Source organism: Monodelphis domestica, chromosome 3, assembly GCF_027887165.1.
Source record: "Monodelphis domestica isolate mMonDom1 chromosome 3, mMonDom1.pri, whole genome shotgun sequence".
NCBI lineage: Eukaryota > Metazoa > Chordata > Mammalia > Didelphimorphia > Didelphidae > Monodelphis > Monodelphis domestica.
In genome coordinates, this window is record NC_077229.1 from 267848923 (window position 1) to 267867285 (window position 18363).

Sequence of the window (18363 nt, forward strand, 5' to 3'; positions counted from 1 at the left end):
GGGGAAAGCTTACGAGGGAGCTTTATTATATCTTAAAATGATCATTTACAAAAAGGAAATTGAATGTTTTGTTCTTGACAGAAATATAAACTGGAAAATGAAAACTGAGTTTCTTGAGAGGAAAATAACATTTCAATAATATGGTATTTTATTTGGGTGGAGCTGGGCATTATGAATTTTATCTGTATCTTGCCCTAACTTTTATATTATATAAAAATAAGTCATAATAATACTATAATACAATGTAAATATGTAATTTTCAACTGCTAATATTAGTTTATAATAATATATAATACCATATTAATAAAATGATATTTGAGTAAACTTGTTAAACTGCATTTCTATGCATGAGTAGACTTTAGCATGTTGAACAAAAAATATTGAACAAATAAAAATACCCACCCTTAAAGCCAGTCCATTGTTTTGGTATTTATCTATAAAAAGAAGGCAATTTTATTCTGTTATAACCAGTCATTAGTGACCACTAATTCCTTAATAAACCCATGTCACTTACCAGACCCAAGTGAACTACATCCTGTTATCATAGTCCTCTACTTCCTTATAGAAAGGAAAGTTTGTTCAATCATCTGTTCTCCCAAATCAAGATTTTTTATTATAATTAATTAGAGTTTGACTGTATTTTAATAAAAACTGAGTTTCAGTGATGTCTTCTTTTATATTGTTATAGTTGTATATATTTCTTGGTACCAGTTACTTCACTCCTTCCATTTATATTTCTTTCCATGGTTTTCTGAATTCCTCATATTTATCAGTTCTTGTTGCCTTGATAATTTATCATTACTGTCATTTGCCACAATTTTTTACCCCATTCCCCAATCTTTGAACACCAAATTCGTTTCCAGTTTTTTGTTACCATAAAAGATGCCACTCTTTTCACTCAAGTTTTGTGGGAAAAATGGAGATATGTAGACTAAAGAGTACAGTTAGGTGGGTTCAGAACTAGTAGAATGTCCAGACCCAAAGAATTTTCATTAATGATTCAGTGTTTAGAAGAAAGACTTTAGTGCTGTGCCCAAGAATTGGTGTTTAGTCTTGTGCCATTTAATTTTTTTTTGTCAGTGAATTGAGTAAAAGGCATACATGGAATTATTTTGAAATTTGCAAGTGACACCAAGAATTAAGTCATAGCTAACACATTGAATAGCAGATAGAATCCAAAAAAACCTTTGTAGACCAGAAAATGGGGCCAAATATGAATATGGTATGAATCATATTCAATAGTGTGAAAATTTTCAATAAATAGAAAGTTTTGCACTTGGTTTAAACCCATCACTTTCCCATTTATAAGATGGGGAGAAGAAGATATAAATAGAAAACAGGTTCTCAGAAAAAAATTGGTGGGATTTCAGTGGATTTGAGACTCGGTGAAAGGCTATATAATGTGATATGGAATTCAGAAAAGAGTCAAGCAGAGTGGGCAGAAGTGGGCAAGTGATGGTCCCTTTGTATTCTGCCCTGATCATAACAGATCCAGAGTTTCTAGTAGAGGAGAAGACTTGGTAGGGGGTAGGAGGAAAAGAGGTAAGGGAGGTAGACTATGAGTCTTCTTCAAATACCTGAAGGACTCTCACATGAAAAAGGGATTAGATGTGTTCTTTTTAACCTCAAAGAATAGGACTCAGGATTAATGAATAGAAGTGACAGGTGGACAGATTTAGGCTTGATATAAACAAATGCTTCCTAAAAATTAGAATTAATCAAAAGTAGCCTAAACTTACTTGGGAAGCTTTGGATACGCACTCACTGAAGGTCTTTAAACAAAGGCTGTTTGACTACCTATCAAGTATGTTGAAAGGTGGGTTCTTGTTCAGATATAGATTTGGCTGCATGATCTCTGGGATCACTTCTGTCTCTGGGTATTATCTGTTCATTACAAGAGCATGTGTCTTCATAATATAGGCCATATAATTTCCTTTTTAAAATGTAGTTTGGAGAAAACTTGAATGTAGTCTGTAATTGATGTTACTTTTCATTGCATCCTAATAATTTCTATTCCTTACAAAACGATCCCATTTCTGGGACACAAGCTATTTTCAGACTAGTATTATATGTGTTATACATCATATAAAGGCAACATGAATTTATTAATTACTTATGGGGACAGGCACTATATTAAGGTCTGGGAATAGAAAGAAATGGAAAAAGCAATCTGCCTTCAAGGAACTCACTTTAATCAGGGAAATAATATTTTTAAAATAGATACATACAAGATATATTCAGGGTAAACTGTAGGTAATCTCAGAGGTAAGGTGGTAGCATTTAAGAGGAAAAGAATCATTCCAGGAAAGGCTTCTTAATAGAAACAAGATTTGAATTGACCTTTATAGGAACCAGGAAAACTAAGAGGCAGAGATGAACTAGCACATTCTGGACATGAAAACAACCAGGGGGAAAAATAGCATGGAGCCACAAGATGGAATGTTACATATGGGGAATAACAAGGAGGACAGTGTCTACATGTTAGAATATGTTAAGGAGGATAAAGTGAAAGAGGACTGAAAGGTTAGGAAGGGGCCAGATCCTAAAAGTAAAAGTAAAATTTTATATTTGATGTTGGAAGAAATAAGGAGCCCCTGGAGTTTGTTGAATAGCAGGCAAGGAGTATTCAGCCTGCCCTGTAGGAAGATCTTACTGGCAATTGAGTAGAGAATGGACTGAAGTGAGGAGAGACTTAAGGATGGAGACCAACCAGCAAGCTACTGTGGTAGTCCAGGCATTAGGCAGTAAGGGCTTGTACCATTATACCTGGGCTGCACCAGTTGAGAGGAGACTTAAGCAAGGGATGTTACAAAAGTAAATGTCAGAACTTGGCAACAGATTGTATGAGGAGGGTGTGAGAAATTGAAGACTCAAGGATGATACCTAAGGATACTTGGGAGAATGATGATGCCCTTATAATTTAGGTTTGGAAAAGGGGAGGGTTTGTGGGAACTGTGTGTGTGTGTGTGTGTGTGTGTGTGTGTGTGTATGCGGGTATGTACAGTTTTGGACATGTTGAGTTTAAGATGTTTATGGGACATCCAGTTTGAGATGTTAAATAGGCTTTTAATGATGGGAGACTGGAGGTCAGAAGAGAGGCATTCTAGGAGTAATACAATTTACAGTTCATTCTTTGTTAATAATTACAGCCCATCTTTTTCAGATCAGCAAGAAAGAAAGATCTGATCACCCTCGAACGGCTACTATCACACCATCAGAAAATACCCATTTTAGGGTCATCCCCAATGATGATAATCTTGTAAATGAAGTTGAAAAGGATGCTTCAGTGGATGATACTGTGTGTACAATAGTAAAACCAAAGCCGAGGGCACTCTGTACACAAATGAGGGAGACAACTGAGACTAATTCTGTTGCCTCTGAAATCCTTGAACCTCCTCTTGAAAGCCCACAAGTTTTATCTCTGTTAGATGCAGATTCTCTCCCTAACTCAGCAGTAGAACCTTCATCATCAGAAATAAAGCCAGTCACTAAACTGGATTCCCCATCAAAGAAGAAAGGTATTAATTTATTCTTAACTTGGAATTAACTGTCCTGAATTTAGATGGTAGATCGATCATTTTGTTGGTCTGGTTTGGGGACCGTATGGTGCTGATCTTGATACCAACACTAACACAAAAGTCATCATAACAAATAGCCATTAGATCAGCAGATGCAAAATGAAGTGGAGCCCTGTGAAATTAGTCATATTATTGAGACTTTAAAAAGAAAAAAGCTTTAAAAAATTTTAAATTACAGAGAGTTAGAGCAGAAATAGCATTGGGCCATTAGGAGGCAAAGGATGTAAAGAAACCATTTCCAGGAGAAATGCAAATTATCATTTACCATTTGGAATAATACTCCAAATATAAGAAAAATGCAAATTAAAACAATACTGAGACTTCATCCTCACATTCATCAAATTGGTAATGATAATTTTAGAAATGGAAGCAGTCATTGTTGGAGAAGGAGTGAAAAGACAGAATACTAACACACTTTTAGTGGAGCTCTGAAGTTGTGTGTCTAGGGAACAATTGAAATTATGGGAGAAAAATCATTCACCTGTTCCTACCCTTTGACTTGATAAAACCGTTACTGAGCATATGCCCAAAGGAGATCAGTAATAGAGAGTTTGCATTCATAACAAAATATTTCTGACAGTACTTTGTTATATAAAAAAAAAACTAAGAACAGAGTGGTTGTCCATTAATTGAAGAGAGGGCAAGTAAATTATAGTATGATTGTAAAGGGATATTATATTGTGCCATAAGAAATGGAGAATAAGAAGCTCAAAGAAACATGGAAAGTCTTTTGTAAATTGATGCCAAGGAAATAAAATTGATCTGAGAGCAGTAGACATAATAATGATAGGAATGCAAATAGACACATCACTATAAAGCAGCCAAACTCAGATTAATTGCAATGAGTAATTGCAATTATGATATTATGCAAAAATGAGTAATAAATGAGTCTTGGAAAACAGAAAAACAACACATATTCTTCTCAAGAGTAAGGTGGGAGACTTTAGGAACAGAGTGTGCATAGTTCCTAAAACTTGTTTGCTTTTTCAGTCAGTTATACTTAATTCTCCTTGTTACCTAGGAAAGAGTTCAGTAAGGTTGAGGAGGAATATGTTAGGAAATAACTTTTTTTGTTGTTTTAAAGACCTTGTGTCAGATCCTCCCTCTGATATAGTCTAGCTCTCTAGCTATGGGCAAGCCACATAACCCCTCTGCCCCATAGTTACCTCCACTATGAAATAGAAAAACAATGCCTGTACTACTTATTTCAAAGGCAATCTGTGAAATAAAGGGAGATATATCATAAGGGAGAACAAAGTAGTGTAGTGAATAGAGTGCCAGTCCTAGAGTCAAGAAGACTCATTTTCCTGAGTTCAAATTCAGCCTCAGACATTTACTAGTGACCTTTGAGCAAGTCACTTAACCCTATTTACCTCAGTTTCCTTATTTGTAAGATAAGCTGGAGAAGGAAATGGCAAACCACTCCATTATGTTTGCCAAAAAAACAAAACAAAACAAATGGGACCACAAAGAATCAGATGTGACTGAAAGCAACCAAACAACAAAATATGTAAAGGACTTTGCAAGCCTTAAAGATACATAGGAATGTCAGTCTTTGAATTATGTAGAAAATAGTAGATGTGGCCAGATTTTTTTAAAGATTCTTTTCTTGTATTGCATGCTTAATAAACAAATTTTAAGTCTTTAATAACAATTTTTGGTTCCTCTGGAGTTTATTTATGATTCTTGTTCAAAGAATCAGTGTAATACAGTGAATAAAGCCTTAACCAGGAAAGAGAATCGTTCTCATGTCCAGATTGAAACATAATTACACTTGCAAGTACAATAACCTTCTTCTTTTGTAATATTAGTTTCTTTTTCTCAAAGTAAAATAATAACCTATTTGCATAGTTGTTCTGTAACTGAAGTACTTTCATGTACATTAGCAATAATCTTGTTTGAGTCATTAAATATTTGTTAAGCAGTTACTATAAGAAAGGAACTGTATTAGGTCCACTTTTGATCCTTGAGTATTATCATTCCCTTTAAAAAAAAAAAGGAGGGAAAACGGGGACTTGGATAGGCTAAACTAATTGCCTACAGTTAGAAAATTATAGAACAAGGACTAGAACCCAGGTCTTTCACATCCTAGACCTGTGCTTTTTCCACCATGCCAACTGTTTGATAAAAGTGTAGAGCTTATTGTCACCAAGGAGATTAGTTGTAACATGACATTTCCATTGGCTGCTTTGTGAAAACCCCTGATCTGCTTTGGAAAAAAGTCTCAATTGTGACATCAGCATGGCAAAACTTTGACAGTTTCAGCCTATTAACGGTATCTGCTCTGCATAATTGCCTATTTTCAGACCTTTTGAGCCCTTTGGAACTCAAAATGTGGGCTGCTTTAAGAAATACAGAATGTAAACACTGTCCTCCTAATTTCACTTTTGACATCCAGTCTCAGTCTATTTACTTTGAAGATTATAAGCAAGTACCAAAATAGTAGCTTGGCTTTTGGCTTAGGACTGAATCTTACAGGGCAAATTAATTCAAAAGTGATTGAATGGACACATTGGGTGTTGATTAGTAGATTTGTGTCACATTAGAAAGAGAACTATTTCTAATGGAGTTACACAAACCTTTCCATGACTCTTGTCTTATTTAATGTTATAGTCAGTGATTTGAATAGAAACATGGTTAGAGATATTGTAGATTGTATTTTTGCTTTGGGTAAGGATTGATGTAATATGATTTTCATGCTTTTCATTTCAAATGGCCCAATTGTGATAACAGGTGTCCACAAGAGAAGCCAGCACCAGGGACCTGATGATATTTACCTAGATGACCTAAAAGTCTTGGAACCTGAAGTTGCAGCGCTTTATTTTCCCAAAAGGTATTGTATTTAATTGTATTAACAGATTACCCTCAAACTACCCAGTACCCCAATTAGTTGTAGAATGAAGTATAAGCCATTCAGAAGGATAAGAATGGAACTAAAAGATATTGGACCAGGACTGATTATTGGGGGGAAAATAAAGAAATCATCATTTCCCCCCTTTGTTTTCAGTCTCTGTATGCTTTTGGAACTCTGTGTTTAGCAAATAGCAAATAAGCACCCCAGAACTGATCCCAAGTGACAGATATGGTCATTCATGATCTCAATAGCCAGAAGTACAGAAAAACCTCAGTAATCTATTATAGCAATTTAAATTTGTACATAGGCCATACTGTTTTTTTTATCTGTTCATAATGAAAATGTTGTTAAATAAAAGTTGTCTCAAGAAAATTAGGTACCTTTGTAAACTTAGTTAAAGTAAACCATATTTTGAATGATTTTTTACCACAAGGGTATATACGAATTGTAACACTTTACCCTTTCTATTTATTAAAACAAGTCCACTGAAGTGGCTGCTTAGAAGCTTTTTTAAGTGATGATTCAGTAGTTCTTTTATGTATTTCAAGATCATTTAGACAAGCAGTTCTCAAATCTTTGGCCTCAGGTCTCCTTTACATTATTAAAAATTATTGAACACTTCCTGAAGAACTTTTGTTTATGCAGGTTATACTAATATTTACGACATTAAAAATTAAAACATTTTAGTATTGTTGTAAAAATAGTTTTGAACTTCCCTGAAAAGACCTTAGGAACCCCTAGTCATACCCAGATTACATTTTGGGAACTGCTAGTCTGGTCCATTTCTCTCATTTTAAAATTGAGTAACCTGAGACAAACAGAATAAAAGACTTGCCTAAGGTCACATAGATATTAAGTGTCAGCAAGAGGACTCAAACCTATGTCCTTTGACATAAAAAATATTATTTCTACTAAACAATGCTGCTTCTATTTCTTCTTCCTTTTCTTATCCCTCTTTTTTAATTTTGAAAGAATATAGGAATTCAAAAATATTTTTTCTACTATTTTAAAATTTTGACATATTTGGGGAATTCCTTCTAACTATATCATTTCAAATCTATTGGAGAAAATGTTACTATAATGAAATATATTAAAAGACTGCTTGTTCTCTCAAGGAATGTTAAATTGTCATGTGAAAATATATCAAGCCATAGGGATAAATCTTTATCTCTGATACTATTTCAGCGTAATTGAATTTTTATATATAGTTTTCTGTTTGAAGCAAAATGTTGATGAGTATTTAAATAATGGGGTTTAATTTGTAAGAAGCATAGAATTTAATCAGAAGACTCATATTTAGCAAAAAAAAAAAAGAAGAAGTTTGAATCCTGGTTGTGCTATTGATGATTATTGGCAAGCTGCTAACTTAGAGCCTCAGTCTCCTCATCTGTACAAATAAAGAGGGCTGATGTTCTTTAAGAGTTCCAAAGCTCATAAATGTATCAAATTTTCTTTACTGGATTTTTCAGTGCTCCATAAAATTGATTGAAAAGTTGCCAACTTTTAATAACTTCATTTCATTTTTGATTATCCAAATCAGTAGTTCACCTCTTTGTTGAGAGAATATTGTTTTGCATAAGAAGGTGAGAGGAGTGTTCAAAGAAATCTGCAAATGGATGTTTTATGTTTCCCTTTTCAAATAAAATGATAACAGCAGAAACCCAAATGTGCATAGGATGTAGTACATCTTACATGTATCAAATGAGATGACACATGTACCACCTTTTGTAACTATGAACTTCTGTGAAAATGATATTTGTAAAAACAAAAGAACAAAAGAAAGAAAATGTCACTTTTTAGTTTGTCCAGACCTATGTCAAATTCCCTCCCTTGCTAATCAGAAATTCCTCTTTTACCTTAAAGAGTTGCCTGGGAGCACTGAAAAGTTAACCCAAACAACTAGTTTGTGTTAAAGGATCACATTACAAATGTGTATTAAAAGATAACACAACTAGTATGTGTTAAAGGTATAACTTGAACCCAGGTCTTTGGGACTAAGGATTACATTGTCCATTAAGCCATATTAACTTTAAAGTATTATTTTTAGACCTAACAAGCTGACTACTGGATCTATGATCCACATTCTTATGTGGGCTTCTCCCTTTAGTAGTATTTCCCAAGTAATAGATGCTCTCTCATTTTCTCTTCTTTCATCATCCAAAATAATAAAGATGTCTTAAATGCTTATTAATTCTGTTATCATCACATAAGAAGACTAACAATTAAACACAAAATTCATTACAAAACATCTCACCGAATGTGTTTGATTCCATTGTTAACATATATGGTTGGCATAGAATATGTTTTACACTCATTTATCCTTGTTTCCCCAACTCCATTGTTGGGTTGGAGATTAGCAGGAGAGATGTATCTTTTGTATTTTGAATGGCCTCTATTACTTCCCTCAAGAATAATTCTATTAATCTGATTTAAGCTTAGTCTTGACTTTCTAGTCAATACTGATTATTTTTTAAAGGAGAGAAACTGGACAATTTTACAATAAAAAATGAGAACTAGAAAAAGAAATACTACTTAGTATAGCAAAAGTTACTTTCTATTTTTTAAAATTTTGATATAGCTATTTGATATACCTGTAAATTTCTAGCAACTTGCTGTTCAATTTTGAGATTTTTCTCTGGTGCCCATGTATTGATTTTATCTATCAAGTATTAAATAATTTGAATTACTTCTATAATAATCACCTTTGGTAAATTCTTTGTAAAATCCCTCTCCAAGAGGCATTTACTTAAATTATCTAAGTCATAATTAGTGGTGGGTTATTTAGTTGTTTGGATTAGACATGTCTGGAGTTAATAGGGTACCATTTGTTGTTAGAATAATAAATATTCCTAAATATGTAAAGAAAATTAAGCAAATTTATTTTTCTTTTATAATTTCCTGCTAATTTACAATTAATTATTTAAAAAACATTTTCAGTAGATATTTCTGTTAGATTCCAGGAAAATATAAGCTCCCTAAGGACAGGGACTGTTTCTTTTTGGATTTAGCATAAGCAATATCTACCATAATATCCTTTACAAATTCAGTTGGTCATCATCTAAATACAGGCCATAGTCCTCCTATATCCCCAAAGTTGAATGTCAGGAAGTAGCCTTACTAACATTAAAGCAATTTTGCCCCAGCTTATTTTTGAAAAATATTTCATTTTTTAAGGATATCTGAACTCCTGGGAATTTTTTCTTTCTCCATCTCCAGTCTTTTGAGATGAGTACAGTTTAGGAAAGTATAGTTTTCAAGTAATCTCTCCCAAACCATAGTAATTTTCTCAGTACATATAAATACCTACACTTTTTCTAGAATTGTAGGATCAAACAGTTTCTAATGACACTGTAATTTTTGTTGTGGAAATCTAAATAAGTACTTCTCCTTTTTTACCCTTTTTAATTACAATCAGAAAGACTGGTAAGGTAATTGACATTTTTTCCTTGCCTTTGAGTGGCTTCAGTGAACATGTGCAATATTTACCTGCCTTCTGTGTTGTAGTGGGTTTTTGCCTTAGTTCCCTTTAGGGGATATTAAAATCACCTATCTGATATAGATAAAAGTAAAGATGAGTGTAATTTTAAACCATTCAGTAAATAAATGTGGATTCAATATTTCATGATCTTATTGAGGCAGCGTAAAATAGTAGAAGACTAACATTGCAATAGGGAATATCTAGATTCAAATCCTGGCATGTTCTAGCTTTGTCACCATGGGCAAGTCACAGCTTCTTAGTGACTATCGACAATTCTCCTAAGTTACACATGAGTTGCTACCTTGAAAGAAGTTTCTACAACTTTTATCCTTCTCACGCACTGATAAAATCAGAGATCCAGATGCCCTTCCGTGGTGTATCTCCCTCTATCTCTGCCTCTGACTCTTTCTCTTCTCTGTCTCTCTGTCTGTCTGTGTGTACATTTCTCTCTGTCTCTTTGTCTCTGTCTCTGTCTCTCTGTCTCTCCTCTCTCTATCTCTCATCAAACAATCAGTGTTTATTAAATGCCTACTCTGCCAGATTAGGGCAGCTAGATAATGTAGTGGGTAGAGTACAAGTCACTTAACCCTGTTTGCCTTAGTTTTGAGCTAGAGAAGGAAATGACAAACCCCTCCACTATCTTTGCCAAGAAAATCTCAAATGAGGTCAGGAAAAGTTGGACATTGCATTGAAAGCAACTAAACAACAACAAATATGCCTGGTATTACAGCACTGGTGATGCAAAAGGAGACAAAAGATAGTCCCTGTCCTCAGGAAACTTACAATTTAATGTAGTCTTCAATCAAAGGTAGTCTAATTATTTATGATACTAAATATGATGTGGTGAATCTGCATGTAATTGTAAATATGTTTTTCTCTTCTAGTGATTCTGATCCAGGTTCTAGACAGTGGACTGAGTCTGATACTTTGTCTGGCTCTCAGTCTCCCCAGTCAGTGGGAAGTGCAGCTGCTGACAGTGGCACAGAATGCCTCTCTGATTCTGCAATGGACTTGCCTGATGTGACCCTCTCACTTTGTGGGGGACTCAGTGAGAATGGAGAGATATCAAAAGGTATGTAACAGGAGTACCCTGTCCTCACTTCAAAAGAAAAACCAGATCTTCAGTTATGCCCAGAATTATAGTCTATTATCGAGTCCCATCTGGGCCTCAGCACACCTGGAATTTTGAGGGGATGACAGCACCTCCCTATGGTAATGGTATAGGGTGCTGCTGCTTCCCTTCCTTCCTTCCTTCCTTCCTTCCTTCCTTCCTTCCTTCCTTCCTTCCTTCCTTCCTTCCTTCCTTCCTTCCTTCCTTCCTTCCTTCCTTCCTTCCTTCCTTCCTTCCTTCCTTCCTTCCTTCCTTCCTTCCTTCCTTCCTTCCTTCCTTCCTTCCTTCCTTCCTTCCTTCCTTCCTTCCTTCCTTCCTTCCTTCCTTCCTTCCTTCCTTCCTTCCTTCCTTCCTTCCTTCCTTCCTTCCTTCCTTCCTTCCTTCCTTCCTTCCTTCCTTCCTTCCTTCCTTCCTTCCTTCCTTCCTTCCTTCCTTCCTTCCTTCCTTCCTTCCTTCCTTCCTTCCTTCCTTCCTTCCTTCCTTCCTTCCTTCCTTCCTTCCTTCCTTCCTTCCTTCCTTCCTTCCTTCCTTCCTTCCTTCCTTCCTTCCTTCCTTCCTTCCTTCCTTCCTTCCTTCCTTCCTTCCTTCCTTCTTAAAAGACCGAATATAAAGCCAACTCTTGATAGAGGGTTAATGAACTTAAAATGCAGGATGAGACTATATTTTTGGACATGGCCATGATTTGTTTTGTTGGATTATTAGATACATATTTGTTTTGAAGTTTTAATTTTTTAATTTTTTATTATTCAATTGAGGGGGGAGTAGGAACAACAAAAAATATATCTTATTTTTAAAATATGTAGTGGTGGGACATGCCTACATATAATATACCTTTAAAATATCACAGCATTACAGCATTGATTAAACACATGAGACTTTAGCAAATTATAGTTTATGGATCTTTACCTTTTAGAATCTTTGAGAGGATAAGGATTGTTGAACAGGTTACTTTCTCATCACATACACAAAGTATCAGCTAGACAACTTTTATTTTTAAATCCATACCTTCATTCTTAAAATTGATACTGAGTATCAATAAACACTAGGCAATTATGATTAAGTGACTTGTCACAGAGCTGGCAAGTGTCTGGGGTCAGATTTGAACCCAGGACCTCCAATCTCTGGGCCTGGCTTTCTATCCACTGAGCCACTTAACTTTTATTAAGTACCTACTATATGCCAAGAACTGTGCTAAACTCTGGGTATACAAAGAAAGCCAAAAGACAGACTCGTTTTCAAAAGCTCACCATCTAATGGGGGAGAGCCAACATGAAAACAACTATATAGAAACAAGACATAAATTGTATAAGTGGAAGAAAATCAATAAAGGAAAGGCACTAGCATCAAGGAGGTGCAGGAAAAGCTTTCTCATAGAAAGGAGGATTTTAGCTGGGACTTTAAAGGAAAACAGGGACGCTAGGAGACAGATTTTAGAGTTGGTCAAGTAGTCAAACTCTCCACCTATCAAGGTATTTCTCAATACCACAGTGATCACTAGGTCATCATAATTTTTGTAATCTTCATCTTTAGAGTGGGAAAGGGAAGGGTATCTTAAAAAACAACAGGCTGGTTTTTCCTTTTTTAAAAAAAATCATTCGTTTATTTATTTTTAGCATTCTTTTCCTTTTTAATTTTTGAGTTCTAAATTCTTTCCTTCCCTCTCACCTCTTTCACCACACACTGAGAAGGCAAGAAGTGTACTTATCAGTTACACATATGAAGGCATGAAAAAAAAATCTATTTCCATATTAGCCATATTTTCAAAAAGGCAAGAAGAATAAAGAAAATTAGACAATTATACTTCAGTTTGTACTTAGAGTTCATTCATTTTCTCTCTTTCTGGAAGTGGGTAAGTTTTTCATCATGGATCCTTTGGAATCTTCTTGGATCATTGTATTGATCAGAGTAGCTAAGTCCTTCTGAATTGATCATCCATACAACATTTTGTTATAATGTTGCTATGTGCAATAATCTTTTGGTTCTTCTCACTTCACATCAGTTCATATATGTTTTGCCTTTGGGGGGAAACCATTCCCCTCGGTATTTCTTATAGCACAATAGTACTCTGTCACAATCATATGCCACCACTTGTTCAACCATTCCTCAATTGATGAGCATCCTCTCAATTTCCAATTCTTTGCTGCCACAAAAGTTTTTGATATAAATATTTTTGTACACATAGGTCCTTTTTCTTTTTCTTTGATTTTTTTGGGGATATAGACCTAATATAGTGCTATTGCTGAGTTTAAGGGTTTTATAACATTTTATGTACAGTTGTATAGTTTTTGGGGCATAGTTCTAAATTGTTTTCTTAAATGGTTGGACCATTTCACAATTCCACCAACAATTCACTAAGTGTACCTATTTTCCCCTCATCCTCTCTGCATTTACTATTTCTGATATAGTTTTATCTTTATGTTAAGTTATAGTAATTTTACCATCTCATACCTATTAGAGTTTTAATTTGCATTTTTCTAATCAATAGTGATTTAGAGCATTTAGCTTTGATTTCTTCTTCTGAAAACTACCTGTTCATATATCTTTTGACAATTTGTCAATTGGGATTGATTCTTACTTTTTTTTTATAAATTTGATTCAGCCCTAAACTTAGTATATGTTTGATAGAAAAGGTCTTTATCAGAGAAACTTACTGCAGAAAATTTTGATATTATTTCATTGTCTATGGTAATATTTAATAAAATGTAGTTTCCTTTATCATCTCGTTTAATTAGGTCTATCTAGTTTTGGTTTTGCTTTATCTCAGAGCAGGATTGCTGCCTCTGCTTTTTTACTTCAGCTGGAGCACATTAGGTTCTGCTCCAGCCCTTTGTTTTAACTCTTTGTGTATCTTTCTGTTCAAGTGTGTGCCTTGTATTTTTGGATTCTAGTTTCTAATCCATTCAAATAGTAGGCTTTGGAAAGAGCAGAAGACCTCCCCCTCTCCCAGGGTCTGTGTTTAGTGGTGTGAAATAGAAAAATAGCTTGGTAATAGCAAGGATTTTCAGTGCCCATCTTTAGAGATTTGATTTCTATTTCCTCCAAGGGAGACTGAGAGTCAAATCCTTATTCATTTACCCATGTGTCCACAACATAGTAGGAGAAAAATGCAGTTCATTTAAATTGAGAGCAGTTTTAGACACATCTAGAAACAGTCTCTTTATAGTCCTTTTCTTTCAAGTCTTTTCATGGCAACTCATGAGTGTTCTTCTCTTGGGGACCAGAACCTGAGGGTGAATCCTCCTTCAAACTCAACCATCCTGATTCTCATAGCAGGTATTTGCACTTTCAGCATAATATAAGCAAGGCTACCATTTCTTTATTACTACTCCTGGATTCCAAACGTCAGTACCCATTTACTGTTTACCTACCCCCACATCATTTCACTCCTCACAAGACTCTTGTTCACATTTTTCAACTTAGGATACTTCCAGTGGAGGTAGCTAGATGGTTCATTGGAGAAAGCACTGGGCCTGAATTCAGGAAAACCTGATTACAAATATGGCCTTAGACATTTACCAGCTATGTGACTAAGTCACTTGATCTGTTATCCACTAGAGAAGGAAATGGCAAACCACACCAGTATCTTTGCCAAGAGAATCTTGTGGAATAGCATTGGTGTGCTGTGGTCCATGAAGTCACAAAGAATTGGACACAATTCAACAACAACACTTCCAGTACCTCTATCTAATTAATACTGGATGACTTCCATGCTTCATGCTCATCTTTCTGGGAGATAATAGTATATAAAGAAGATATACATATATTTTTTATTCAATGAGTGACTCTCTTTGGTCCCAAATAGTTTGAGAAATGAAATTTACAATACGCCTCCTAAACAAGAAATTGCTAGATACTAAATTATTTTATGACACAGCGTATATTTAACTCTAACTTTAGGATATAGTCTACTTTTTTTCCCCAAATGCATGATATCAAGTTACTGAAGAGGTTCTTCTCATCAAACTGTGGCTTAAAGATAGTTCCTAGTCATTCTTTGATCAGGACTTTTGCTCCTCTGGATGGACTCATCTGTGATACATTACATGAAGAGTCTTTGCCATTTTCCTCTTTTTCTTTTATTGGGGTCTAGGATTAGGTCAACAGAGAAGGAGACTGAGATAGGGGTCTTCTTCCTTATTTTCTGTGAAAATGTCTCTGGACTGATTTTGATGAATGCAGAAGTCTAGTAAAAAACCTTTTTCTTTTTAGTCTATGTCTATCTGAAAATCTTCTTGTAGAATTATAATATTCACAAACAGAGGAAATTAGCTTGACTTCTTTTTGATTGTAGGGACTTGGAGACAGACGGTTTTATTCTCTAACCAAAGTGATCAAAATATTTTTTGCATTTCAGAAAAATTCATGGAACATATCATTACTTACCATGAATTTGCAGAAAACCCTGGACTTATAGATAATCCTAATCTAGTGATACGGATCTATAACCGGTAAATACCATTTGTTTCTATGATCTATTTTAATTTTTTAAGTGAGAGGAAATAACACTGAAAGCTTGATGAAACTTTTCCACATTTCTTGCTTTGAAGTACATCATCTAATTTGAATAAGTAAATAGGCAATGACTTTGAAATGCAAATTCAAACCTGAACTTCATTTATTTGAAAATGAAGTGATGAAATGATTGTTATTTTCTTTTCTTATTGAATATTGCATTTCCAGAGCAATTTGGCTTAAAGCAAGTATTACTCATGCAGCAAAAAATTTAACTAATCCTCTTACCTCCCAACATAAATAGGCTGTTCTGCATGTTTTAAAAATTAATTCCCATTGAATTATCTGATGGTTCCTCACCAATCATTTGTCTTTATGACAGGTACTATAACTGGGCCCTGGCTGCTCCTATGATCCTAAGCTTACAGGTGTTCCAGAAGAGCTTGCCGAAGGTAAGTTATCCCAAGACTGTATTGCTTCCTTTAGAAAGTACAATATTGCAAAGCACCCAAATGTACACACAGATCTTTACTGGATGCTTTTCATTCTTTGAGGGTTCTGTTAGATCAATTCTAGGGACAGCTAGGTGGCACAGTAGATAGAATGCCAGACCTGTAGTCAGGAAGACCTAAGTTCAAATCCCGTTTCACTTAATTATGTGACCCTAGGCAAGTCACTTAATTCTATTTGTCTTAAATTTCTCATCTGTAAAATGAGCTGGGGAAGGAAATGACAACCACTCCAATATTTTTGCCAAGAAAACTCCAGATGAGATCAAAAAGTGTTGGACACAACTGAAATGAATGACGACCAAAAGATCCAGATATTTCAAGAGTCACAGTAGTACAGTGTACTACTGTAGCAGTACACAGGACTGCAAAGAATTTAGGAAAATAGATTAAATAATAGCTTGCTAGAATTTTGATAGTGCTTTAACTTTTGCAAAGCACTTTACATGGGTTATCTCAGTTGGTCCTAAGAACAACCCTGTAATGTACGTGTCATTATTAGTCCTATTTTTTTCACAATAGTTCAGGAAACTGGAACCAAGAAAAGTTACGTGACTGGTCTAGGGCTAAGTATCTCAGGCAGGATTGGAACTCAAGATTTCTTGATTCCAGTTATCTGTTCTCTATACTGCCTTGCTATCTTAACTTAATATAATTGACCTAGAAGAAATTTTTTTCAAAAATCTCATCCCTTCTTTTTATTACTTGGCAATTCATAATTGTATACAAAATCTAAGGGTATTTACTGTAGGGATGAATTCAAAATTGAACAACTTTTTCTCAGTCTATTAATATGGATAAATATAGGAGATATGGCTAGCAAAAGAATGATCTCAATGTCAGTAAGACCAATGCAGATTTTATCAGCTGGTGGGATCCTCATGAGGGTCTGGAAAATTTTTGAACTTGTTCACAAAGATTATTTCATCAGCTCAGTTCCCTAAGAAGGATTATAATTCAAGAATAAGGATTTTTCTTTGCCTACTATTAGGCACACAGTTACCACCTCTATATCTTGTGACCAACATCAAATTTTGGGGCCTGTCCCTGGGGAGGGAAACACAGACATAGAGTAGATGAAACAAGTTGCTAAATCCTCAAGAAACCTCTAGCCATGTAATAGCTTTATGATTAAGGAAGAGCTATTGATTTGAAAAGCCTGAATTGTCTGCATAGAAAAAATTTTAACAAGTGGGAAAGAGCCAACTTACCTCCTGTAACAGGTAAATAAGAGAAAAAAGCTGAGTTTCACATTAATGTGTTTGAAATAACTCAGACTGATTGCTTTTTAGGCTACGGTTGAGTCCTGGGTCAAAGATAAAATGCCAAAGAAGTCTGGGAGATGGTGGTTCTGGCGCAAAAAGGAAAATATGGCCAAACAGGTAAGGACACCTTTGCATCTTCTTCTCATTTAATTATAGAGTTTGTGTACAGTATTATCTCCTCTATTAGATAGTAAGTTACCAGGGTAGTCATGGGCTATGTTTTTTCCCTTCTTTTTTTTTCTCCCCAGGACCTTGTATATAATTATGTATTTAAGAAATATTTATTAATTTGATCTAAATGAAACCAGAGCTAATCCTTCTCCCTGACTATTTAAAAAAACTCAACTTCTGAAGTTCACATTGTATCCTAACAGAAAGTAATGGTGCCTTCATACATAACTTTCCCTGGAACGAACCCATACTACTACTATAGACTCTGGAAATGGTTCCTTTTGTAGATTAAAGTATTCAACAGGTTTAGGAGAATCATTATGCTTTTTCTTGGAGATCTATACTTTACACAACAATTTTATGTCCAGAATTCTTCTGGAAAGGTTTCACTGAAACTGAACAATATAGAATTATAATGATCAAATATGATCCCAAGGAAAAAAATGAGATAATGTACCTCTTCTTTCATTAGAGACTCTAGGTGAGGAATATTGCTTATGCTATGAAACACAGGCTGCATGGTTGAGATGTTATTTGCTCTTGCTAAGTTCTTTTGATATTGTTCCTCCCACTTCACCTTGAATCTCAGGTATAAAAAAAGGAAGGCTTACTAAGTTGGGAGGGCAGGAGAAAGGAGCAAGCAAAGTTTAGGCTAGAGAAGATCTAGGAAGCCCAAAACAACACCTTAATTATTTGAAATATATTATCTGTAAGAAAGATTGCATTTATCCCTCTGTAGCTCTGGAGAACAGAAGTAGCACCAATGGGGTAAAGCCAGGAGTATGGGGAAGCCAGTTCATATTTCTAAATTTTCTTTGTTGAATACTGACACCTCAGAAATCAGCAAATGCTACCAACCAGGATTTGGTTTATTGTTCCATTCATTGTCAAGACTTAAGAAAGTGATGACAAAGATACTAATAATGCAAATTAAACTTTATAAAG

The 18363-nt window shown here is 34.9% G+C and overlaps 1 protein-coding gene across 4 annotated transcripts in view; it reads left to right on the top strand.

Annotated features, from left to right (window-relative positions):
- LPIN2 (lipin 2) overlaps nt 1-18363 on the top strand; it is a 110745-nt gene that overhangs the window by 69806 nt on the left and 22576 nt on the right. For all 4 annotated transcript variants that reach the window (XM_056823750.1, XM_056823751.1, XM_056823753.1 and 1 more), the window contains exons 7-12: nt 3164-3518; nt 6312-6411; nt 10795-10982; nt 15376-15469; nt 15856-15925; nt 17275-17364. In XM_056823750.1, coding sequence (XP_056679728.1) covers nt 3164-3518; nt 6312-6411; nt 10795-10982; nt 15376-15469; nt 15856-15925; nt 17275-17364 — 897 coding nt within the window. The remainder of the gene's footprint in view (nt 1-3163; nt 3519-6311; nt 6412-10794; nt 10983-15375; nt 15470-15855; nt 15926-17274; nt 17365-18363) is intronic.